At 39.9% G+C, this 27945-nt stretch overlaps 1 protein-coding gene across 2 annotated transcripts in view; it reads right to left on the bottom strand.

The window, feature by feature from the left end:
- Positions 1–5047: 5047 nt before the first annotated feature.
- SORT1 (sortilin 1) overlaps positions 5048–27945 on the bottom strand; it is a 64538-nt gene continuing 41640 nt past the window's right edge. Inside the window, exons 15-20 of one of the 2 annotated variants that reach the window (XM_075264273.1) lie at positions 24839–25028; positions 24628–24744; positions 18888–19002; positions 10311–10420; positions 7225–7345; positions 5048–6080 (exon numbers count right to left, since the gene is read on the bottom strand). In XM_075264273.1, the coding sequence (XP_075120374.1) occupies positions 6066–6080; positions 7225–7345; positions 10311–10420; positions 18888–19002; positions 24628–24744; positions 24839–25028 (668 nt within the window). In that variant the 3' untranslated portion in view covers positions 5048–6065. The remainder of the gene's footprint in view (positions 6081–7224; positions 7346–10310; positions 10421–18887; positions 19003–24627; positions 24745–24838; positions 25029–27945) is intronic. The other variant, XM_075264274.1, reaches the window with a different exon arrangement.

Raw genomic sequence — 27945 nt, 5'->3', positions numbered from 1 at the left:
TTAATGTGAGCAACAAGTAGGTTATCACTTCCTGAGAAGCCATGTTTTCAAAGTCCTGCACAACCCGCTGTGCTGGTGATGGTGCAATGAGAGAAGGAATTTCACCAACAGGTTTGTTGCAACAGTGGCATATAATATACCACACTGGAATCTGGCAGGTTCTTAAAGGGGCTCTATCAGCAAAATCATGCTGATAGAGCCCCACATATGCATGAATAGCCTTTAAAAAGGCTATTCAGGCGCCGTAAAAGTTATATTAAACTACCCCCCCCGGTTTAAAATAATAACCTAAAAAAGAATGTGCTCTACTTACGGATCGTGCACGCTGGCGGGCATTCAGGGTGTGTCTTCATCTTCTTCCACGCCTCTTCTTCCTCTGATGTCCTCCGGTCCCGTCTTCCTCCAGCGCTCCCGAACGGACAGTGATAGCCTGGGCGCATGCGCAGTAGCTGTAGTAGAAGCCGTATGCTACTGAGCATGCGCCCAGGCCGTTTTTTGATATCCGTGTCCGCGAGCGAGCGCCGGAGGAGGATGGGACCGGAGGAAGATGAAGACACACCCTGAATGCCCGCCCAGGGTGCATGATCCGTAAGTAGAGCACATTCTTTTTTAGGTCATTATTTTAAAACGGGGGGGGGGGGGGGGGGGGGTGTAGTTTAATATAACTTTTACGGTGCCTGAATAGCCTTTTTAAAGGCTATGCACGCATATGTGGGGCTCCATCAGCATGATTTTGCTGATAGAGCCCCTTTAAGGTTATGTTCACATGGCGTAATTAGGAGCAGAATTTAAAAGCAGATTCTGCCTCAAAACCAGTGCCAAATTACACCCTGAATCTGCTTCCCATTGTATTCAATAGGAGGAAGAAATTGAAGCAGGATGCTGAAAACATACCTAGTCATGGATTCCACATCTGATTCGGGTGCGGCACCACAGCACGAGACACGCTGCAGATCAGTCCCATTATTCTGAGGCTCCTCAAGAAAAAGTCGGCCAAAGCCATAGCTTTTTAGCAATTCTAGCATGTCTTGCTGCTTTCAAGTAGAGAAGTAATAATAGCGACCCACAATGCTGTTGTTGTTGCTGCTAGTGCTCTCATAGCCACAATTCCAGCATAATTGATCAAGTCTTAACTTCCAGCATTCTCCCTTCTTAGGGTCCATTCACACGGAGTAAACGTGCTCTCATTTTGGCAAAATACACGTGTAAAAATAAGACTCCCATTGACTTCAATGACATTTTTTACACGTGTATTTTGCCAAAACGAGCGCGCGTTTACTCTGTGTGAATGGACCCTTATAATACACAATTTCAACAAAGACTGAGCTTATGGATTGATGTAATGAAAGGACAACACATGATTATTTTAACTAGTCTGTTATAGCAGTAACATTATTTTATTCGTCTCCAATATTATAAATTGACCCCATTAAACATTACTATAGACAACCAAAAATCAAAGGAAAATATTAGAGCAGTATTTTAGGTAAGAATATTAACTCTAAAATGGTACTAAGTGTCTATGTTGGTAAAGGCAAGGCATTTTCAAAACCATAATATTGCATAAACACATATTTACATACATTAAAAGTGCACTAATTGTATAAACAACTTTATATAGACAACGATATTATATTACTCGGAGAGATCTAGCAATTCATATCTCCCAATACAAAACTATCCATTGTGTCTGTGTTAGAAGAGTAGCTTTCACCACCTTTAATAAGTGCTGCAGTCTTCCCCCAGGACAGCCCACCTGACATATGAGAGCCTTATTAACATGTTGGGTGCTGAAACTAACAGCATTAAAAAATTGCTCAGGAATGGTAGGGGCTAGAGAAAAAAAAAAATTCTAAAGTCAACCATCAGCGGAGGGGCACCTATTGAGGGATGCAAACAATTGGAGTTTGGTGGTGTGAGGCCATTTTTAAAGATGGGTGGCTCAAGACTCCAACAATTATTTTAGGACACTCCCTTTTACATGCCATGCCACTGAGTTTTGGTTTCAGTTACTTATATAAGCAATCCTATTTTTGGGCAGTTTAACATTAGTGACATATCTTTTAGCCAATGTAAGGCAGGATGGCATGAACCAAAATAATTGAAATAATCAATTTGAGCAAGTTCACATGAATTGAATTAATGGTCTTGGTTATTTTATGATTAAAGGCCTTGCCCTAGTCATCAGTATGTGGTAAATGGGGGGCCACCCAAATCCAGCATCAATCAGCTAATCATGCTGCTAAAAGCTGTATAAGAGCGTGTATGGCTAGAAGGAGCCCTTCTCCTATTCAAGTGAATGGCAGAAGAGCTGCAAGGCCCAGATGTAACCACTACAGAACTGTGCATTGCAGCTCTGCTTCCATTCACTTGAATAACAGCATCGCAGCATTTGGCCATATGCACTGTATACGGCTTTTAGAAGTAGGATCAGTTGATCGGTGTGGGGTCCAGGTGTTTAACCCCCACTGATCAGATACTGATAACCAACTCCTTTCAATGCTGCAATCTCAGTGTAAGGATGCATTTACACTAAGTATACGCTGGGCTGATTCTGTACGTAAAGCAAGTTCAGAATCAGCGCGTACAAAGCAGATCCCATTCATTTCAATGGGAGCCGGCATACGAGCGCTCCCCATTGAAGTGAATGGGCTGTTTTTTTCCCTATTGGTTTCAATGTGATACGCGTGTATACTTAGTATGAATGCACGCTAAGAGATTCCGCACTCAAACAATACAGAAGTGGGGGGTGCACGATTGGGTTCATGGATTAAAACCAAAAAAACTCTGAAATAAATGAATAAGGGAGCCTTCACACGGAGTAAGGCCGGGCTCAATGTGTGCTTATTTTTTACTGGCGTAGAAATGTGAGGGTAGTGTTTACGCAGCTTTTTTTTTTTTTTTTACTATGAGCGTATACGCGGCATTTACAGGTAAACGTTTACGCGAGCAAAAAAACGTGGCCGTAAACGCCGTGTATACGCTCATAGTAAAAAAAACGCAGCGTAAACGCTACCCTTGTATCTCTACGCCAGTAAAAATAAGCACACATTGAGCCCGGCCTTACTCCGTGTGAAGGCTCCCTAAGTCTGTGACATCTCGTAAGCTACTTATATCAGTACCTTAAAAAGGCATTACTTCCTTTGGACTTTTTTTTTCTCTGTTATTCATCAAAATCCTGATGAAGAGCTAATGTGAAGTGAGAGGGAATGAGCAGCTGGAATACTTCAGGAGAAATTAAGAATTAAGTAAGTCCCAGGTTTATTCAGAACAGACATTAACATGCAGTTATTGTATTAAAACTGAAGCTTTTTACACCACACATTTAAAACAGGAGCCAACAAGGAGGATTTAATTTTTTTTTTTTTTATTATTGATCCCTTTTCATGACTTAAGTTTATAACTAGTCTGCACAGCCGATGAAGTACACAAGGAAAGGCATGCTCATTTTTAAAGGAAGAGCTTCACTTAAGCAGAGGACCATAAAGATGATTTCTCATTTATAGGGAAACCTCAAAGTACTGTAGTAGGAGACCAAAATAGAAAAAGTCTTTCCGAGTTTTTTCGAAATCTCTAAAATAGTTTGTTCATTGCCTTTATGATGTTCACCACCAACACCTATTATATGTAGTCCTTCCCTCCATTTTAAAGCTCAGTAGATAAAGACAACTAAAAGAACAGATGCTTTATAATAAAATAGAAAAATTTTAGTGTACAATTTACATTGAAACATTTTTGTTAGAACCTTAATTCTCATATTTATACGCTTGAAAGTAAAAGTAAATTAAATTATAAATATGGTTTCTTTGTACTTAATACACAGGATAAAGCCTTAAGATATCACTCTCTTTATCAACAAATATATATATCCCACACCAAGATGGAGAGAAGAAACCTTATTCAAGCTGAGTATACACAGAATCTGAGCCATATGTTTTGCACACACCGATATAAGGCTTTTATCTGTTGGATTCAATGGGCAACAAATGGTTTGGATGCAATGTTCACAGGGGATTCATGACAAAACATCAAATATTTTATAGTAAGTCACAGTGTGCTACCCAAATTCATGTAAAACATTTAAAAATGCAGTTTTAGAAATATTCTTTAAATACTGGTCAAAAAGTGTGAAAGTTAAATTTATACCAGTTTAACTTATTTCTACAGCATATATATTAGTCACACATATTAGGGTAGTTGTAGATATAGCTTAGATCACCAATATGCTGTTCGATGTTGCAGTTAGACCCGGCACTATACAGTGTACTGACCTGAAAGCCGAATACTTTACATTTTGTAGTGGCAAATCCAGGTTACTGCTGCTCACTTTCCACTGAAATAAATGTATGGAGCCCTTTGCTTCTGGCTTCATGAACTATATAGCACAGGGTCTGGAAGAAGGTCTTGCAGTTTATAGGGCCAGCTGTCAGACCCACAAACTAAAAACAAACAAAGGCTCCGTTCCCATGGAGTAACGCGCTGCTCATTCTGACACGTAAACACGTGTCAGAGTGAGAGCTTCAAAACAGATTCCCTTGACTTCAATGGGTGCCGGCTTACGCGCGCTACCCATTGAACTCAATGGGAGGCTTTTTTTTTTTTTTTTTTTTTTTTTACCTATTGCTTTCAGTGTGATACGCGCGTAAGACAGCACCCATTGAAGTCAATGGGATCTGTTTTGAAGCACCTCACTCTGACACGTGTCAGAATGAGTGGCGCGTTGGTGCATGGGAAAGGAGCCAAACAAAGAAATCTTGGAAAACCCCTTTAAAATAACCGATGTAGTTGTAAAGCTCCTGCCCTTACATTGCCTGCCATTGTGGTTACTGTGGCAAAGTAGTATGACAATAAAAGTCTAACCAGCACATAAATCCTATAGATCAATTCAATTCTCAAAGAATTCCTGAATGGCTAAAGATGAATCAATATAAAACTAAATTTTATTAAATCAATCAAAAAAAAGTGAGTGCTACAAATATTAGTAAGTGCTCAATATATATATATATATATATATATATATATATATATATATATATATATATATATATATATCATAGCGATAGAGGCATGCATAAGGTACCTAGAAAAGAATGATTTTATATTATATTATAGCCAATTTTAGTCTACACCCTATTTACTATACACGTTTTTCATTTGAATCATCAGCATATTTTTTATAAGAATTTTAATAAAAGTTTTATATGTTGCTCTCAATTAGTAATCAAGATATGTTACTGCAATAGGGGACTTTTTGCTATAGGTTCAGCATAGATTCCACCTTCTTTATATTTGTGAATTTATAACAGTCATATATTGAGGTTTTAAATCGATTTAACAAAATTTAGTTTTATATTTATTAATCTTTAGCCCTCTCAGGAATTGTAACCAGCACATCATAATCTAAAAAGTAAAACTAGAAAAAAAGTCAGCTGTTCTGCTTATTCACACATTTTCTTAAGTAACGTACTTGTACAGAGCAAAATTTCTGCTCCGTAAAGGGTTAATATTGCATCCCTATATTCACACTGAATTGCAGAGCCCACTCTCCAGTTACAACAAAGAAAATACAAATAGAACAAGAAGAAAAAGATAACCCCCTCCCCAACATATGAAGAGGGAGGTGATCATGGACTGATGCTCTACCATATATTCAGAACAGTTCAGCTTTGTACAGAGAATAAAAGGCTTTTATGTGACCTGAGTCAAAAGTTAGTGCATTCAATATGCTGGAATAAAGCTGCTGGATACTACTCATTAGCTAGACACGTTTTTCTTATCAACCAAATCACCGTTCCAGAAGGATGTTGGAAAAAAACAACAAAAAACTATATTAAAGTCTCGGAGTTCCCAGAACCTCAACACCCAAGCAAGTTCCACAGTTTCCAGTAGTTTACTGTCATGGTTTTGTAGAATGCAACTTCAGACATCAGTTTACCCGACAATGGATAGAACATGGAGGATCCTTGATTTGTACTTTAACAGTAGTGTCATCCTACAGTAAATCCATTCAGGAAAAATGGAGTACAATCTTGTACATGGTACAACCCTTCAATAACTTTTCAGCATCACTCCAAAAGATCCTAGAGGGGAATAGGAGGGGGGAGTATAAATATGTGACACATACAATACAATGTACAAGTGCAGTGACCAAAAAAATTTTCAGTTTTTCCAATACACAAAAACAAGGCTTTTCCAGAACTTACATATTGAGGACCTATCATGACACCTGGGATCCTTACAGATCAAATGGTTGGTTAAAGGAGACCTCTTCTCAGCCCCAGGAAGTAGTGCTTTGAAGTGCCACAGCGTTTTCCACCAGATGATGTGCTGATGACCTATTCTAAGGAACCCCACTTAGATGACAGATGCCACCAAAAGACCTCTGGACCGATCCCTTTATGTCAGCAGTATCTCAAGGACCCCTGCCCCCTTTATAGATGGCAGCAGTACCCCAAGGACCTCTGCCTCACTTAAATGTCAGAAGCACCCCAAGGAACCCTTTTCCCCTCCATAGATGCCAGCAGCACCCCATTTAGAGCCCAGCCTAAAAGTTCCTGCCACCACGTGTCTGCTATCTAGCAAATTTACATTTGCATCATTTGTTACTAGGAAAAGTATGTCCCTACAAACTAGATGTAAAGACAGTGCTTGGGTCTCACCCTATGTTCTTGTATTTACTTCTGGCTGCTTGTGTGGTTACATTTGTGATATTATTCACAAACAGCAAGCAACTTTACAGACTGTGCTGATAGATTGCTCTTTTCCTGTGTCATGCCTGCAAGTTAGTTGCTAGAATGTAGTGTTTATCTGCTCTATATTTGCATTTCAGTGTTCCTGGGTCTCTTATACAATGGTCATTTGGGCTTTTCAATTTGTTTTCTCTTGTACCGTTACTCCTGGCAAAATTGTATGTAAACAAACCAAACTACAGTAGTTATAATAAAGAGGGGAGAGGGCAGACTGCTCCTTATTGTTCAGGTCCACAGTCTCAAAGCAAAATGCACTTCAGCCAAAAAGGGGACATTAGCACCAGAAAAACTGATCGGACATCACGTATGAAGGCTTAAATAGTCAAAGAAAACACTGCCCAGCAAGATCCTGCATGCATTTCAATTTTTCATGAAAACTCAGGTACCCTTTAAGAAAAGGGAAACTGTCTTTCCACCTCCAAATACTGTTAGAGCTCACCAATTGATCAACACAATGCCTGTTACTGCCTTTTACCTCATCAGAGTCATCGTGGTAGCCACTTCTTCTGACATGTTCCCCAATGTTGGTATCCAAGTGCTCATCACAATTGGTATCCGCATGCTGTCTCAAAACAGAGTATCTATGTACAAGAAACCTGTGAAAGAAAAGAAAAAAAAAGTCTATAGACTTAGAGGAAGACAGAAATATTACTTACTGAACTAGATTACTTTCAAAGTTTTCAATCCTATTCAGTTTTTAAAGCAGCTGTAGATTAATAATGGAAAAATAAATCCCCCTTCCCAACATCTGACGTACATGAGTGTATGGCTTTTCAACTCTCTATACATGGATGTGCCACCAGTCTGCAGCCCCTGGGATTGGAGATAAAAGGTAGTCTGTCAACTAACAGACCATCATAAACTCTCTAAAGGACTGGCCCATACGGATTCTACACCAGTGGTCCTTATACAGCAGAGTCACAGCAACAATACCAGTGACCAGAGGCATTGCTGATCTAAGGCGATTAACTGTCTCTGATGCAGTGGTAAAAAAATAACCGCAGCACGTGAGGGGTTCTGAACAGTTTTATTTCCATTTTCAGAGACAAAATGCCTCCCATGTGGCACAATCCCAAAGGATGTACTGTTGATTTGGCAGCAGAGACCCTAATATTGCTATGGAGACCAGCCTATGGAACAATACTACTGTAGACTATGGCATATGTGCCAGAAAAGTGTACGTTGCCAGTTCTATTCATGGCAGATGAAGTCACCAAGCAGCATGTGACCCATTCTATTGTGGACCGCCACCACTTCAGGTGACGCAGTCTCCAGTACAGGCCCTTCAGGCCTCAGTATTACCGCGGTGGACTTGTTGAAGAGCATGCAGGAGACATTTCAAATGGAGCTGAGCTCTGCCTTTGCCACTGTTACACAACAACTACAAGATGTTGCTCAGTGTACTTCAGACCTAGAGTGTTGTACGGATGAAAGGATTGATGCCTTTTAGGAGGAATCAATCTAGGCTCGAAAGGGGTTGTCCAGGAAAAAATTAAATCTCTACACTAATCTAAACACACTCTTTCCCCCACCTACTTTCTAAACAACCTAATTTATCAAAACTTAGATTTACCCAGGGACATTTGCTGGTTATCCAGTGATGATCTGCTTCTGGAAGCGGAACGTCACTATTACTCCCCCATACCCCCATCTATTCCATCATACTTACCCATCTTCTTTTTAGGCTTCGTCCTGCAGGATGGCTCCTCCCTGTTTTCTGACTGCCGGCACAGACTATAGACCCAGCGCTGCTCTGTGCACCCGATAATCCACCTCTACTGTGCAGGTATAGAAGCAGCATCAGTGACCTGTGCAGCAGAGGTGGATCCTAGGCTACAGAGCAGAGACAGGGAGGGGTGCATGTGAGGGAGGGAGAGAGGTACATAGTGTGGAAGTTGAACCAAGTAAACAAATGCAGAAGATACCAGCATCTCCCATAGACATCCATAAATCATTTACATAATACTCATATAGAGCAGCTTGTGCATTAGTGGAATGAATCGTGCATTGAGACACCTTCAAAATACTGATACTCCTAGGTTTGTGTTTCTTATCCTTCATTATGAGGACTCCCATGATCTGATAGTTACATCTGCTCGTAACAACCATGCTTTACCAAACCTACCTAGAACAGTACATCTGTACGTCAACCTCAGCCAAGCTACGCTTGCCGGGAGATGAGCTATCAAACTGATCACCTCTGCGTTGCAGGCTGCAAAGCTTAAATACAGATGAGGGTTCATACTTGTACTTTAATTTACCCATAACATATCCTTGGTGAAAAATCAATGGAAAAAGGTGCTTGAGAAGGCTGGTATCCTGTACAGTGATCAGGCTATGCCTCGGCATCCTCCCCAGCTAACCAGAGAGTGGCAGACCATGAGACTCCAGAGAACCTCTTCAATTTGACAAGTCAAATGGACTTTTCACTTCTTTTTTTAGGCTCCATTACATCTGGACTATGCTGCATAGAATGTTTATAGTGAGCATATGTACTCCCTCTTACTCATCATGTTAATGTTTTCTTTACATTACGTTACCAGTAGTATGATGCCCGAGGGTTTAATGTTGCCCTGAGATTTCATGGGGTTTGTTCCCCAATATGACTGCCTCTCTTATATAAATATCTCTTGGGCTTGTAGCTTGGTTTTGTTTCAGTTATATTGTTCAGTTTTAAGTTTTTCCTTGTTTATTATTTTTCCTAGGGGAGATCCCATGCCATGTCCCTATTTATTCCTTTATTGTTGACGACTCAACTACTATTACGCTCTATACTGGTGGATTTTTACAGTACTTAATAACTGATCTCCCCAGGATATCACACTCTGCACGCCTGAACAGAATTCATCTGATCATACTACATGAGAGGCTAGAGGCTACTCGTACAGAAACGTATGGTCTGTTTGAAGGTATATGGCACCCTTTGCTCGATTATGCAGCCTCTCTGGGTCTGATATTAGCCATTACCCTTTCACCATGAATGTTATTATGTCTGTGTAGAGCCAACTATGTGACACTGCTGTAAGTTGTCTAGTATTCACCTTATACTACTGTCTTAATGTGGTGTTTCTTTTCCCTTCCCATTTCTCTGCCTGATACCAACCTCTAAATCCCAGAAATAGTCAAATTTAAACAGGACTCTTCATGTCCTCTGACATTTCGGTATGCGATACCGCTAGAAAGCTTACTAGCCTTGCCAGTATGTGCCCAAGATATGGTTTTCTAGCAGTATATAATACTACGGATATCGGAGAACATGAAAAGTTATCTTAAAATTATAGCACTGTTTATAGTCAACATTAAGGGGATCTCTGTGCATACTCACCATACTCTACACTGAACAGATTAATGAAAGTCAGCTTCATAGTTTCCCCTCAAGTAGGTAGCCAGAATCTTGGGGTAGATGTTTACCCACTGGTATAGCTATTAGGCCCTGTTCACATGGCAAAACCTGACTTACTGCTAATTACGCCCATTCATCTTGTGTGAACATACATTTATCTGAATTTTAACAGATTTATATTCTTGACAGTGAAGCTTTTTTTTTTTTAATGTTCTTACCTCCCCCCACAGACGTATTTCTTGATTATCATGACAGCCGCAGCAATAGCAACTAAAAGTACCACTACGACAGACAGAATCAGTGCGACAGAGCTGGTTGTTGATTTTTCCTATGAAGGAAAAAAAAAAAAAAAAAAAAGGGACAGACAGACAATCAGTATTTTTTATGTCCATACTAGCTTTATGAATTAATAGTGCAGCCATTGGGTTAAAAAAAAAAAAAACAAAAAAAAAAAAACACCCCCACACACACAAACTCTATAAGTATCCCTCACTTCTCCCCAGTCTTTCATTTCCAACAGCTGGAGCTCAATTCTTCCATTTACTGACCGGCAGGCTGACATCTGCAGTGAAGTCCCTTTTGTGCCAGGTGACCACTGCTGCCACTTATAGGTTTGCAGCAGTGAGGTTCCCTTTCAGTGAGAGCAAATCTGCCCTACTGGAACATGGTCACTACGAAGGCAACTGCTCCAGCCCTGTATTGCTTATAGTGCAGGTGCCGCAGTGCCACCAATCAATTATTCAATGGATAGGATATAAAATCCATATTCATGGACAACCCCTTTAAATTGTATTTTTATGCACAGTATGCTCTGTATTAGATTAAGGTAGCATTGTAAGTGTTTGCAGTCTGGAGTACATATATCCAGCTTAGTTGTGGATTGAAGCCCAGTATTGCATGTTTTCTGCTTCAGTTTTAATGAGAATACATGCTCTTGCTGATGTTGAGGATTTTGGTATTGTGGGGAAGGTAGCTCGGTAGAAGCAGTGGTGCGGACCAAACCAGTCAGAGACAGGGACACACATTATGCAAGAAACAGTTTTTTTCCTAAATAAACCTAATAGGAAAATAAATAAGCCTTCATTCAGGCACAAAATGAGCAAAATAAAATACAGCCTTAACTTCAGGCAAAAACAAAAACCAGTAATGATAAGCTAACTATATGTGTGGCTTACTAACAACCACACGAACAAACCAACAGGCACGATATTGTGTCATTGGACTCAGGGCAACAGGACAGACCCAGACGCCTCTCACTCCCTGGATTTACTTTGAAGTGCAGGACCCGCAGCCTTTTCTTAACCCAGTAAAGAGCCTAGGACCCGCACTAGGACCACCTGCACTGGACCACATAAGTTTAAAATCTGGCGGCGATATAGTGCGATTCCAGCACTGCCTGTCATCTTGTCACAATATATATGAACTTTGTAGAACTTGATCTATTATTTTTACATTGATTTTGTGTATAAACCTAGACTTCGATGTGGAATTTTAGGCATATGTCAGTAGCACAAGCAGTGGAAACAACAGTACTCCTGGAGCTGAAGATATGCCTCAAGTGCACCGACTGACCAACTGTTAATTTTCTCCAAATCTACAAAATTGAAATTAATAGCTTAGATATGTTGATTATTGCTGTATTATGTTCTGTAACATGGTGACAGTTGACTATCCTTGTGGAAAGTGGTAAGCTTTCTTCAACCACCCGCCCTCCAACACACACCACCACCACCACAGCAGTTTTCAACATATACTGCTTGGGGTCTGAGCAAAGTATATTATAGTTTCCCCAGAGGAGTATCCTTTCAGAGAGATTGAAAAAAGAGCAGTCACTTTAAATAGTTAACTCTAGAGGCACAATCTTGGTCTGATTTTAACCTAGACCAATATCATACCTGTAGTCCACCTCGAATTTGCAAAAAAAAATTTGTTAAAAGAGGACCTGCATATACTTGCAGCCTCACTTTAACCAGTGTGCAGAGCAAGTGCAGTTGCCAGTGTGCATAGAAGGGGGTACCAATGAATTTTATTTATTATATAACCCCCCCCCCCCCCCCCCAAGTTATTTTACATAATTAAGATCTCAGAATCCATGATTTTTGATCACCTCACCTCTCAAAATAATGAATTATCATCTATATACATACACACATATTGATAAAACCTGATCAAAAAGACTTCTGTACATTGAAATAAAATTTAAAATGTTATGAAAGCAGGAAATGCAGAGAGGGATAAAATGTTACCGGTTTAACGGTAAAATTCTTTAGATCACTAAAATCTTCATAAAGGGCAGCAGAGTTGTACATAATCATATTTATAGAGAATTAAAAGTTAAACATTTTTGCAAGTATAAGTAATTAAAAATTCTGCAAAGTTTCTCTAACTTTCTTAGTGGTGACAGTCTTATCTTGATCAGTTGCCAATGGTTACAACCACTAATGCAGAAACTTTCTATGGTCTAGGACTGGTCAGGAACCAGCTATGATTTTCTTATTGTATCTGGGTTATCAGACAGGGGCACTACATGTATCAGAAGATATCCCGAAAAAAATAATGAACACATCAATAAGACACATCAATAATATAAAAATATGAATTTATTAATAAAGTATAAAATCATAATAATAATAATAATAATAATAATAATACAGCAGGGCAGGATGAAAATAGCCCAAAAAAAAAAAAAAAAAAGACAGGACACAGAGTAATACAGAACAATCCAATGGGCACCAATGATATATGGAATATATCACAGAGATATATAAAATATCACAACTAGAGTAGTATCTCAGATAATATTACAAACTAAGATATTATAGCAATCTTGTCAGGAGATCCAATATAAATATCCAGAGTAATATAAAGTGCAGAGCATGTCAATAATATAAAGGGATTAGTTAATCAGGGTCTGGATTCTACTCCAATATCCACAATAAATTAGATAGTAGATAGTATATATAGGCTGGAGCAGAGAGAAAAAAAATAAAAATCAGCCAAATAGTCAATTGAATGATAATAAATAGATGTAAGGTGGAAAGGGTCCCCAGACACAATCAAATACCTATATCCGTCTCTAGAGACATTAAACAATGCAAAGTGTATATATAGCAACCGGAAAAAGTCCATATAAAATCACATGGATTTACCTGAAGTCATGATGCTTATTCACTGGGCCCAAACAGATAAAAAAGACATAGATGGATGCACCCCAACGCGTTTCGCCGCAACCAGGCTTCCTCTCTTCTCCAGCATAATATATATACACACACACACACACACACACACACACACACACACACACACACACTCTCTATCTACTATCTAATTTATTGTGGATATTTGAGTAGAATCCAGACCCTGATTAACTAATCCCTTTGTATTATTGACATGCTCTGCACTTTATATTACTCTGGATATTTATATTGGATCTCCTGACATGATTGCTATAATATCTTAATTTGTAATATCTGAGCTAGTACTCTAGTTGTGATATTTTATATATCTCTGTGAAATATTCCATATATCACTGATGCCCATTGGATTGTTCTGTGTCCTGTCTTTTTTTGGCTATTTTCATCCTGCCCTGCTGTATTAGGGTGCATGCACACTACGTAACGCCGCCGTGTATGAGAGCCGTACACGCCGGCGTTACAGCAGGGCTGCCGAACACTTCCCATTCACTTCAATGGGAGCGCTCGTAAACGCCGCTGCGATTTTATACTTTATTAATAAATTCATATTTTTAGATTATTGATGTGTCTTATTGATGTGTTCATTAGTTTTTCTGACCATTTCTTTTTCCAAGTGTTTATATGATTAAGGTGTTGGGTCAGTTTTTTGTACCTTGGAGGGACTACATGTAGTTCAGAAGATCTCCCGGCCACAATAAAGAAATCATGGCTGATTTTCTGACCTTAGAAAGTTCCTACATTTATGGTCATATACACTGGCAACTGATCGAGATAACATCTTGTGACAAGATATAACAAGATATTTAGAGAAAATCTTTAAAACTCTGTAAAATGTTTAAATTACTTATATTTGTAAAAATGTTTTACTTTTAATTATCTACAAATTTAAAAATAATTATGTACATGGGAATACCCCTTTAAGGGCCCGCAATATTTATTTGAGGAATAAATTCAAAGTCTGCAATAAGGAAAATAAAAAATTTTTTTTAAAAAAAGACATTTTTCCTTGTTAGGGGATTAAAAACTGCTTTTAGTCCTTCCACATCTAATGGATTTTATGAAAGGTGTTCAATGAGTTGTCTAACCAAATAAGAGAACACAATTTTTTGAGAAAACAGTTATTTTTCAATGTGATCCCCCTTCCACTTTGCCTCCAGTGATTGGATGCCCTCAGAATAGAAGACTTCTTGCTGATGCAGGAACCCTGTTACCGCCTCTGACTGCATTATGATCAGGAAATCGTTGCCCACGTAAGAATTTCTTTTATGAAGCCATAAAGCCACATTCCCTGATAACAGCTTGCAATTTCTGATATTTATGATCTGGCACATTGTGGTGAAGCAGTAACATACTGATCAACAACTTCCCACCGCATTTCTCTTTGTTTGCCTAATGTAATGTCTTCATTGTTGAAGAATAGGCGTCTCCAGTAATTGTTTAGTGTGACATGAATTCTAGTAATACAACATCTTCTGCATCAAAAAAAACAAAACAACAAACATTGGCATGACCTTTCCAGCTCTCTGCCTCACACAAAATTTCTCTGGAGTTGGAGACTCCTTTTGCTTTCATTGCATGGACTCTTATTTAGTCTCAGGATCATGATAGTGGTCTCATGTTTCATCCTCTGGAGATGCTTTGACAGGTCAAATCTATTCTTGGTAGTAGGAAGCTGCATCATCACCATATACAGCAATAATACTTTCATGGATTTCTTTACGGCTTGTTCACACAGACTTTTTTTTGGCAGCGGATTTTGACGCGGAATCAGTCTCAAAATCGGCTCCCATTGAAGTCAAGCGAAAAAAGCAGCAAGATTACCCTTTTCGCTGACTCAGCTGCAGCGTCCACGACGCGAGACTCCCTCCTGATTAGACCCATTCATTAGCTAGCAGTTCGGAATGTTCACACGGGGAATGCAAATTCTACCTAACATACCCTTAGGCTTTCTTTTCCTTTTTTGAGGGATCTGGAGCATCATTCTTTAAAATTTCTTTGTAGCCTACGCTGTACTGCACTTGCCATCCTGTCACTTCCAGTGCTTTCATCAGACTGAACTGTAATTGTGTGTAGCACGTCTAGACATTTCACAACCTGCACAGACAAGCTCAGCTTTCTATCAATGACCTCTAAAAGATCTCTAAAATCTAAGTTAGACATAGGTCTACATGGTATGCATACACAAATAAAGCTATTTGGAAGCATAAACAGTAGAGGGTTTGTTATAGGGATTCTAACTGTGGAAGGGTTTACATTAGGAATTGTGATAGGCCTGTCTGAAGAGATGTGTCCTTAGTTTGCGCTTTAAACTGTACAAATTGGAAGTTAATCTGATTTTCCGGGGTAGAGCATTCCAGAGTAGTGGTGCAGCTCAAGTCTTAGATACAGGAGAAGGAAGTTCTGATAATAGAGGATGCTAGTCTCAGTTCATTGACTGAACAGAGAGCATGGGTTGGGCTATGGACTGAGATGAGGGAGGAAATGTAGGGAGGTGCAGCATTATGAAGAGCCTTGGGGAGGAGAGTGATAAATTTATATTTTATTCTGAATTGAATAGGCAGTCCATGTAGTGTAGTTTACTCTACTAGTGTTGTTTAGTCCAGGGCTGGTTTTAGGCAAAATGGAAGATTTCGAGTGGGGCCCTAAATTCTAAGATACCGTACCAACATCACAATTCAGTAACTGAATATACATATAATCGTGTTAAACTATATTTTTTAATTATATTAAATAAATTCAATGTAATATAAACCAAACATTATTAATAGAACTTTAAATTGCAAGATTTACATAGATGCATTAAAAAATAAAATAAAAAAATCTTTATCATGGCCAAAAGTTTTGAGAATGACAGAAATATTATATTTTCACATGATCTGCTGCCCTCTGGTTTTTCTGTGTGTTTGTCAGATGTTTTTATCACATACAGAAATATAATTGCAATCATATTATGAGTAACAAAAGCTTATATTGACAGTTAGAATGAGTTAATACAGCAAGTCAATATTTGCAGTGTTGACCCTTCTTCTTCAGGACCTCTGCAATTCTCCCTGGCATGCTCTCAATCAACTTCTGGACCAAATCCTGACTGATAGCAGTCCATTCTTGCACAATCAATGCTTGCATTTTGTCAGAATTTGTAGGTTTTTGTTTGTCCACCCGTCTCTTGATGATTGACCACAAGTTCTCAATGGGATTAAGATCTGGGGAGTTTCCAGGCCATGGACCCAAAATCTCTGTTTTGTTCCCTGAGCCATTTAGTTATCACCTTTGCTTTATGGCAAGGTGCTCCATCATGCTAGAAAAGACATTGTTGATCGCCAAACTGCTCTTGGACGGTTAGGAGAAGTTGATCTTGGAGGACATTCTGGTACCATTCTTTATTCATGGCTGTGTTTTTAGGCAAGACTGTGAGAAAGCCGATTCCCTTGGCTGAGAAGCAACCCCACACATGAATGGTTTCAGGATGCTTTACAGTTGGCATGAGACAAGACTGGTGGTAGCACTCACCTCGTCTTCTCAGAATAAGCTGTTTTCCAGATGTCCCAAACAATCTGAAAGGGGATTCATCAGAGAAAATGACTTTACCCCAGTCCTCAGCAGTCCACTCCCTGTATCTTTTGCAGAATATCAGTCTGTCCCTGATGTTTTTTCTGGAGAGAAGTGGATTCTTTGCTGCCCTCCTAGAGACCAGGCCTTGCTCCAAGAGTCTCCACCTCACAGTGCGTGCAGATGCACTCACACCTGCCTGCTGCCATTCCTGAGCAAGCTCTGCACTGCTGGTATCCCGATCCCGCAGCTGAAACACTTTTAAGAGATGGTCCTGGCGCTTGCTGGTCTTTCTTGGGCACCCTGGAGCCTTTTTGCCAACAATGGAACCTCTCTCCTTGAAGTTCTTGATGATGCGATAGATTTTTTTGAATGAGGTGCAATCTTTCTAGCTGCGATACTCTTCCCTGTTAGGCCATTTTTGTGCAGTGCAATGATGACTGCACGCGTTTCTTTAGAGATAACCATGGTTAACAGAAGAGAAACAATGATGCCAAGCACCAGCCTCCTTTTAAAGTGTCCAGTGTTGTCATTCTTACTTAATCATGACAGATTGATCTCCAGCCCTGTCCTCATCAACACACCCACACCTGTCTTAGTGGAGCAATCACTGAAACGATGTTAGCTGGTCCTTTTGAGGCAGGGCTGCAATGATGTTGAAATGTGTTTTGGAGGATAAAGTTCATTTTCTAGGCAAATATTGACTTTGCAAGTAATTGCTGTTAAGCTGATCACTCTATAACATTCTGGAGTATATGTAAATTGCCATTAGAAAAACTGAAGCAGTAGACTTTGTAAAAATTTATATTTGTATAATTCTCAAAACTTTTGGCTATGGCTGTATTCTAGCTTGTTACACAGTGCGTGAGTGGGTGTTCCAGAGAGAACAGTTAAAAGGAACAGGAGAAAGATAAGGAGAGGGAATATGGTAAATATTGATGAAGTTAGTAGGGGTTCTATGTGTGCAAGAAGAGGAAAGGTTAGAGAAGAAAGGAGGACCCGTGTTAGGGAGATGTCCCCAGCAGCCAGCAGGAGCAAAATAGAGACAGAAGGTGGTTTAACCACTTCAGTACCAGGCCAATTTGTGATCCAGGACCAGACACATTTTCAGGTTTTTTTTGTATGTGCGGTTTTGAGGGCTGTAACATTTTTCTCGTATGTCTCATTCAACTAATTTTTGCGTCTTTTTTCAAAGGACATATAGGGCTTTATTTTTATGTTTTTATTTTTCGAATGTGTTTTTTTTTTTTTTTTAATTCATTCGGGAAAATATAAAACATAATAGGAGGGAAATTGTGTCTTATTTCCACTTTATTATTTTTTTATTTAATAACACGAAGTGCTACTGAAAAACTTTATAAAATAGTTTTTCCTCTCCATTACAGTAATTTTTCTTTTGTATGGTGTTGTTGGGGGTGGGGCTATAACAGCAGCTGCTGGAAAATTTCAAAAATGAAAATGGCCAGAGTTTTTGGGTGCAGTAGTTGCTGGGTGCTGGGGAAGGGGAGGGGGTGTTTCGGTTGTCTGTCTGCCCCTTCCCTGAGCTTGAGGACTGTTTTTTTTTCCCCCAACTTGGAATTCAGCCTGGCTGAACATAGGGTATCTGTAGAGCTCCTATTAACCCCTTCCCGACAGAACAGGAGCACTGCAGATACCCTATATTCAGTAGACCGGGCACACAGACACAGGGATACCTAATGTGTTTGTGTTTTACACTAATTTTCTACTTTTATAATGTATTCTAGGGAAAGGAGTGATTTAGAACTTTTATTTACTTTATTTTTTTATTGTATATTTTTTAAAGCTTTTTTTTCTTCACTATGTTATGGGAGATTCCATACATTACTATTGCGGCTGGTCATAGACACCCCCTCCCCCCCAAAAAAAAAAAAAAAAAAAAATTATTTATTTTTTTGCTGACTCGAGATGGAGGGGAATTTCCTTGTTTAGTCTTGTTTTGCGATTAATTGTTCAACAAAAAGAAGTCCAAATAGCTAAAAAGAATTAATTATTTTCAAGGTTTACTAAAAGCAATATGGCCAATTCAGTTACCTGTGCTACTGGAGAACTGTCAGAAAGATCAATTGTACATTTTCGCTTCATATCCGTTTCTTCTCGAACAGGATTTATTCCACCAATGCATTTATCCCCAGGAATTTTACGGTACCTGTGATCAAGAATTATTATATATTTAAAACATGTGTAGTGTGTTTCGCCAGCTTTAGGCATAAAAGGAAACTGGTCACTAAAACATGGCCCGTTACTTAACCCCTTAAAGAGGACCTTTCATATCCTCAAGCATAAGCGGTTTTATGTATTGCTAGAAAGCTGACAGTGTGCCGAATTCAGCACACATTCAGCTTTCCTATTATGTGCCCCGGACTAGAGATAGCGTCACCGCTGGGCTGTAAAGAACACCCCCCTTTTCCCTCCCCTGACAGTACTGTAACATAGCCTTGCTCAGTGTGACGTAATAGTACAACACAGAGTGTTAAAATAAAATCTGGTTTAACAGATTAAAAAATTTTGTTGATTTTATTGTTAGTTTTCCATGTCATGATCTAAATTTTTAAACAAGTACTAAATGCTACAATTGTACTCTAGCCACCAAACCTAATAGACTGACCCTTGCCAATTGCTCGCATTGCACCAGTGCCTAGTCCCTCCATTTTTCCCTGCTATGACTGGCTACACTACAATGCCTAGCCCTGTCAATCATCATAGCAGAACAAAAGTGATGACTTTTTACACCGAAAAGCTCATTAGCATATCATGGCTAATATCTCAGCAACAGTGTCAGGATCAGGAACTCCAAGATGTCAGTCCAAAATGTTGAGCTTTATTCAGTCCAACAAAGTAGTACATACAGCAGCAAAGAAAAATACAAAATAAACACCTGCCGGTCTGGGCTCTAACTAAACAAAAGATAATTGCCTCACCTACAATAGAAACCAGTTCAAACAGTCAAGAACCTGTCAGGCAGTTACAACTTCCTTGGTGGCTTTCCAGCCAAGCTCTGACTCAGTCTGCTAGGAGAGCAAACTTCTTATACCTTGCTTAAAAAAAAAAAAAAAAAAAAAAAAAAAAGACAACCTGACACATATGGGCTCCTGCTGTGCACAGTACTAAACAAAACTCAGCAAACCAAGCTGTTTTGCTGAAAAACAAACTCTTTCTGGATTTTCATCACCTCAACCATCTAAGCAATCTGGGTGAGATGTACACCACCTCCACCGGCTTACAATAGGCACCAATCAGAATGGATTTATCCACGTGAGCCCCAGCTATTGGGCTATGCTAATAGTTCAATAGGGACTTTTTTTTGGTGAAAGACTCCCTTTAATGCCATTATCCAGCTAGGATGTTTATTTTTTATTATTTTAGAAAAGGTGCAGAATGAAAATATATATATATATACATATACATATACACACACACACATATTATATATATATATATATATATATATATATATATATATATATATATATATATATATATATATACATACACACTAGCTGTTACCCGCGACTTCGTCTGCGGTGATTGTAGAAGTGGGTATATACAGGCGTGGGTAAGGTTTTCGTACTGTGTATAAGGGATGGGATATGAAATATAACTTTGTATCTTGATTTTGCTTTAATTCAGAGAATACGTGAGACTTTTGTGTTGAAGTTAATTTGTATTTGAGCTGCTATACGGTGTTGATATAAACTGTACATAGTGACTTTGGGACAGAAGTATTTGAAGTTAACCCTTTCCCGCCGATGTCATTTTTTGATTTTCGTTTTTGACTCCCCTCCTTCTAAACCCCATAACTTTTTTATTTCTCCGCTCCCAGAGCCATATGAGGTCTTAATTTTTCCTGGGAAAAATTTTTCTTCATGATGCCACCATTATTTATTCTATATCATGTACTGGGAAGCAGGGAAAAAATTCTGAATGGGGTGGATTTGAAGAAAAAATGCATTTCTGCGACTTTCTTACGGGCTTTGGTTTTACGGCGTTCAATGTGCAACCAAAATGACATGTCCCCTGTATTCTGTGTTTCGTTACGATGCTGGGGATACCAAATATATATGGTTTTATTTACATTTTGACCCCTTAAAAAAATCCCAAACTGTGTTAAAAAGTTATTTTTTGAAAAGGCGCCATATTCTGACAGCCGTAACTTTTTTATACGTGCGTGTACGGGGATGTATAGGGCGTCTTTTTTTGCGGGACCGGGTGTACTTTGTAGTTCTACCATTTTCGGGAAATGTTATTGCTTTGATCACTTTTTATTCAATTTTTTATCAGAATCAAAACAGTGAAAAAATGGCGGTTTGGCACTTTTGACCATTTTTCCCGCTACGGCGTTTACCGAACAGGAAAAATATTTGTATAGCTTTGTAGAGCGGGCGATTTCGGACGTGGGGATACCTAACATGTATGTGTTTCACAGTATTTAACTACTTTTATATGTGTTCTAGGGAAAGGGGGGTGATTTGAATTTTTAATCCTTTTTATTATTATTTTTTTAATATTTTTTTACTTTTTGTAAACTTTTTTTTTGCATTTATTAGACCGCCTAGGGGTATTGACATGGGTGGGCGGTGTCGCGGATTGTGAGAGCGGTGGGGGTCGGCAAACATGGCTGCTCCGGAGCTTTAAAGAGAGCCTCCTGGAGTATCGTTAAGGTGAGGGGCAAAGTGGTAAAGTATCTGTATATGAGATTGTGTGGGGTTAGGGGCGAGGCTGCAGAGGGCAATATGAATTTTGTGGCTTGCTATGGTCCAAAGTGTGTGAGATTGCAGAGATGGTGGTGTGAGTTTGGGTTTTGTGGGGGTCCTGGCACAAACGTATGTGTGCTATTGTGACAAAAAGTAGCCTATTGCGCAATCGGGTGTATTAACTATGTTTGTGGAAAATTTCAGCCAAATCGGTGGAGCGGTTTTTCCGTGATTGAGGAACAAACATCCGAACATCCAAACTCACAAACCCACAAACTTTCACATTTATAATATTAATAGGATATATATATATATATATATATATATATATATATATATATATATATATATATATATACACACACACACATATATACATACATACACACACATACATATACATATACACAGACACATACATACATTAGCAGGAGGACCCGACTTCGCACGGGTTTATTACACTTTATGTTTGTGTAGTGGCCCCATAAGAATTGCCCAGTTTTGCACTGGTGTATTTTGTATGTTATTTGTGTGTATGTCCATAAGTGGCATGTGATTATGTGTATCTCATTTTGGATATCAGTGAAAAACCTGTGATCAGTTGTTAGAGATACCTGGAGTAAGGCTGTATCTAATCCTTCCCCGTGTAGTACTGTGTTTAGACGCAAGTATCTAATCCTTGTTGGTGTGGTACTGTGTGCAGATGTACAGATCTAATCCTCTGGCGTGTGTTACTGTGTGCAGATGTGCGTATCTAATCCTCCCCTGTGTGGTATTGTGTGAAGAGGTGCGTATCGAATTCTCCCCCATGTGGTACTTTGTGCAGACACACGTATCTAATCCTTCAGCGTGTGGAACTGTGTGCAGACACGCATATCTAACTCTCGGTCATGTGGTACTGTCTGCAGACGCGCGTATCTAATCCTCCCCGTGTGGTACTGTGTGCTGAGACGCGTATCTAATTCTCTGGCTTGTGGTACTGTGTGCAGACACACATATCTAATCCTCCCCTGTGTGGTATTGTGTGAAGAGGCGCGTATCTAATCCTACGGCGTGTGGTACTGTGTGCAGACGTGCTTATCTTATGCTCTGGTGTGTGGAACTGTGTGCAGATGCGCGTATCCAATCCTTTGGCATGTGGTACTGTGTTCAGACGCATGTATCCAATCCCCCGGAGTATGGTACTGTGCGCAGACGCGCATATCTAATCCTCCGGCATGCAAAACTGTGCGCAGATGTGCGTATCTAGTACTACGGCATGTGGTACTGTGTGTAGACATGCGTATCTAATCCTCTGGCGTGTTGAACTGTGTGCAGATGTGCATATCTAATCCTCCCCCGTGTGGTACTTTGTGCAGACACACGCATCTAATCCTTCAGAGTGTGGAGCAGTGTGCAGATGCGCATATCTAACCCTCGGTCGTGTGGTACTGTGTGCAGACGCACGTATCTAATCCTTCCGTGTGGTATTGTGTGAAGAGGCGCGTATCTAATCCTACAGCGTGTGGAACTGTGTGTAGACGCTTGTATCTAATCCTACGGCATGTGGTACTGTCTGCAGACGCGCGTATCTAATCCTCCCCGTGTGGTACTGTGTGCTGAGACGCGTATCTAATTCTTTGGCTTGTGGTACTGTGTGCAGAGGCATGTTTCTAATCCTTCCCTGTGTGGTATTGTGTGAAGAGGCGCGAATCTAATCCTACGATGTGTGGAACTGTGTGCAGACGCGTGTATCTAATCCTTCAGTGTGTGGAACTGTGTGCAGAAGCACGTATTTAATCCTCTGGTGTGAGGGACTGTGTGCAGACGCATGTATCTAATCCCCTGGCGTGTGAGACTGTGTGCTTATCTGGGTATCTAATCCTCTGATGCGTGTATCTCAGTTTGGATACCAGTGTTGTATTGTGCACGTGGAGTGACCATGTGTATTGCAGTTGGAATAAGAGTGAAAGACTTGCAAGTTTGTATTGGCCAAGGGGAATGCTGTATCTCAGCAACGGTACGTCCGAGCGAGTTGGACTATCGTCTTAATCCTTCCCAGATACCTGAAGTATCTCTGTACCAAATTTGGTGAAGATTGCTACAGTCGTTTGGTTTGCAATAGAGAACAGAGACAGAAACTCAGTTTTATAATATAGATATAAATGAGAAGAGGGCATCAAAGAAATAAAAGACCCCTCTGCATTATAAAGTGACAGTTCTCTTTTCAACTGGGATAACCCAATTACACACCTGGTTTATCAGAAATAACCTCCTCCTCTCCATAGATATACACAGATTGTAAACTGATCTGCTTGTGTATCAGTCAGAGAGAAATAAGTAAATGATCGAAGTCTTTAATGAAAAGTGCATGTGTCTTAATTATTGAAGTACATGCAAAGTTAATTCCCTTCACCTGCACTACAGATTTATGAAAAAATGAATAATGTCATATGTATGTAAATCTAAGAAAATTCATGTACCATACAGTAATCAAACGGAACCAAGAAGTCATTAAAATCGCTCAATGAAATATAGAAGGCAAAATCTTAAAAGTAAATACTAAAAACGCTTGTCATATTGTGTGTAAACTGTAGGACAGTTTTTAATTTGTCTACTGGTTTGTCTCATTGAGAGTGGTTGTCCCTGAATTTCAGGACTCAGGAAGGAAGCCAGGGAAGATGAAACATTAAAAAAAATAATAAATAAATAAATAAAAATTTAAAAATAAAATCATACTTGTTCCCGATGCTCCATTGTCTGTTGCCGCTGACCGATCCTGTGTGAGCCATACTTTGTTGGCAGAAGTTCTGTGGCCAATCAGCAGCCTCAACAAAGGAAGCAGTATCATCACTGGTTCATTTCCTGTGGCTGCTGATTGGTCTCAGAGCTTATGTGCGGTGCAGGACTTCTGCTGGCAAAAGTATAGCACATGCTGGACAGCAGTAGCAGACACTGGAGTGCTGCGACGAGAGAATGATTGAGGATTATTATGGTTATAGGTTTCACCTTCCTCAGCCTCCTGTCAGAGTCCTGAAATTCGTGGACAACCTCTTTTAAGCATAGTAATGGTGGCAATAGCTCTGTATGATCATACTAACCCTTTTGTAGTCAGTTTCTCCTCTTTTCCATTTATACACAGGTCAAGCTCATGGCCTTTGAGTTCAGGTTGCTCCACACAAGTTGACTGATTTTCTTTACGAAAATATCCAAAGTCACTACAAGAAGAGGAGGAAAATATTTTCTAAATTTCACCGGGCTTAAATACAAATGGTTAGCATATGAGATTATTATGTGCATTGTAGACATTACCACATATAGTCGTCCAAAGTGCAATTACAGTTCACCAATTCCCGGCTCACTAGATAATCACGCCCATTTTGGCACATGGAGGATTTCTTAAGACGCCTATAATGCTCCTTATAACCCAAAACACAACCATCAGATGGTGCTCCTGGGTCTGTTGAGTGTGCCAACCATGTGATATAATCCTTATCGTCACCTGATAAAGTGTAAGAAAACTTATATTATATATCTATTTTACACACACACACACAACCAAAAAAAATTAAATAAATACATAAATAAAAAAAATGGAGGATCGAAAAGCTGCTAAATATGAGGCATATCCTCATATCAGTAATAGAGATGAGCGAACAGTGTTCTATCGAACACATGTTCGATCGGATATCAGGGTGTTCGCCATGTTCGAATCGAACACCGCGTGGTAAAGTGCGCCAAAATTCGATTCCCCTCCCACCTTCCCTGGCGCCTTTTTTGCACCAATAACAGCGCAGGGGAGGTGGGACAGGAACTACGACACCGGGGGCATTGAAAAAAATTGGAAAAAGTCATTGGCTGCCGAAATCAGGTGACCTCCATTTTAGACGAATAGTGGATTTCAAATCCGGGTCATATGAGAATGTGAACTTTGTGACTATGAGACAGGGATAGCTGTACAGGCAGGGATAGCTAGGGATAACCTTTATTTAGGGGGGAATGTTATTAAAAATAACTTTTTGGGGCTCTATCGGGTGTGTAATTGTGATTTTTGTGAGATAAACTTTTTCCCATAGGGATGCATTGGCCAGCGCTGATTGGCCGAATTCCGTACTCTGGCCAATCAGTGCTGGCCAATGCATTCTAATAGCTTGATGAAGCAGAGTGTGCACAAGGGTTCAAGCGCACCCTCGGCTCTGATGTAGCAGAGCCGAGGCTGCACAAGGGTTCAAGCGCACCCTCGGCTCTGATGTAGGAGAGCCGAGGGTGCACTTGAACCCTTGTGCACCCTCGGCTCTGCTACATCAGAGCCGAGGGTGCGCTTGAACCCTTGTGCACACTCTGCTTCATCAAGCTAATAGAATGCATTGGCCAGCGCTGATTGGCCAATGCATTCTATTAGCCCGATGAAGTAGAGCTGAATGTGTGTGCTAAGCACACACATTCAGCTCTACTTCATCGGGCTAATAGAATGCATTGGCCAGCGCTGATTGGCCAGAGTACGGAATTCGGCCAATCAGCGCTGGCTCTGCTGGAGGAGGCGGAGTCTAAGATCGCTCCACACCAGTCTCCATTCAGGTCCGACCTTAGACTCCGCCTCCTCCAGCAGAGCCAGCGCTGATTGGCCGAATTCCGTACTCTGGCCAATCAGCGCTGGCTCTGCTGGAGGAGGCGGAGTCTAAGATCGCTCCACACCAGTCTCCATTCAGGTCCGACCTTAGACTCCGCCTCCTCCAGCAGAGCCAGCGCTGATTGGCCGAATTCCGTACTCTGGCCAATCAGCACTGGCCAATGCATTTCTATGGGGAAAAGTTAGCTTGCGAAAATCGCAAACTGACAGGGATTTCCATGAAATAAAGTGACTTTTATGCCCCCAGACATGCTTCCCCTGCTGTCCCAGTGTCATTCCAGGGTGTTGGTATCATTTCCTGGGGTGTCATAGTGGACTTGGTGACCCTCCAGACACGAATTTGGGTTTCCCCCTTAACGAGTTTATGTTCCCCATAGACTATAATGGGGTTCGAAACCCATTCGAACACTCGAACAGTGAGCGGCTGTTCGAATCGAATTTCGAACCTCGAACATTTTAGTGTTTGCTCATCTCTAATCAGTAATTGTGGCTCTGTCAATTCATTTTCAGTGTTTGTGCCAGTGAAAACCATGGCTATCAAGCAGTGTGTCATCCATGCCGTTTTTATTGACTCTTTAAACTGCACATAGTTAGAAATACCGTACTCATTTATTAAAGATATATTTATAAAGGAGTTGCCCAGTTCCGATTTCTAATATTGAATATAGCTGCTACAGGGGATTTTAAAGAAAAAAAAGTGACAAACCAGTACACACTTCTCCCTGTGCCTCCATTTCCACCACTGTTTTTTGTTTTTATTTGTTTCATTAATAGTTTCTTTAAATTATAAGCCTGTCAATATGCTAATTCATGGGGTGTGAACCGTAGCTGCTCTAGCATCATCCAATAAGCAGGAAAAAAGTAGCTCCATAAGCATGATATTATACAAGCTTTACAAGACCAGACTGCTCTTCTAACACTGTTCACACTGATTGGACAGTGTCAAAGTAATTCAGGTTCACATCCAGTTGATACTGGCTGGTAGACCAGAGTAGGGATTCTGAAAAGTCTTGGCAAAGGCCAAATCGCTTTTCTAGGCAGTGAAACAGTGCTAATAGTTTGCCACAATTTTGACAGTACAGAAGCAAGTTCTCCTGTATATAAAATTCTGTATTACGCTTGCCATTTGCCTTAGATGTACTTCTTTATGACATGTCAGTGCTAAACAAAAAAATGATTTTCTTAACCCCTTCCCGCCGATGGCATTTTTTGATTTTCGCTTTTCGTTTTTGACTCCCCTCCTTCTAAACCCCATAACTTTTTTATTTCTCCGCTCCCAGAGCCATATGAGGTCTTAATTTTTGCGGGACAAATTTTTCTTGATGATGCTACCATTAATTATTCTATATAATGTACTGGGAAGCAGGAAAAAAATTCAGAATGGGGTGGATTTGAAGAAAAAAATGCATTTCTGCGACTTTCTTACGGGCTTTGGTTTTACGGCGTTCACTGTGCAGCCAAAATGACATGTCCCCTATATTCTGTGTTTCGGTACGGTTCCAGGGATACCAAGTTTATATGGTTTTATTTACATTTTGACCCCTAAAAAAAATTCCAAAACGGTGTTAAAAAATTTTTTTTTCTAAAAGTCGCCATATTCCGACGGCCGTAACTTTTTTATACGTCCGTGTACAGGGATGTATAGGGCGTCTTTTTTGCGGGGCCGGGTGTACTTTTTAGTTCTACCATTTTCGGGAAATGTTATTGCTTTGATCACTTTCTATTCAAATTTTTATCAGAATCAAAACAGTGAAAAAACGGCGGTTTGGCACTTTTGACTATTTTTCCT

Source organism: Leptodactylus fuscus, chromosome 2, assembly GCF_031893055.1.
Source record: "Leptodactylus fuscus isolate aLepFus1 chromosome 2, aLepFus1.hap2, whole genome shotgun sequence".
Lineage (NCBI taxonomy): Eukaryota > Metazoa > Chordata > Amphibia > Anura > Leptodactylidae > Leptodactylus > Leptodactylus fuscus.
This window is presented reverse-complemented; position numbering and strand designations above follow the sequence as displayed.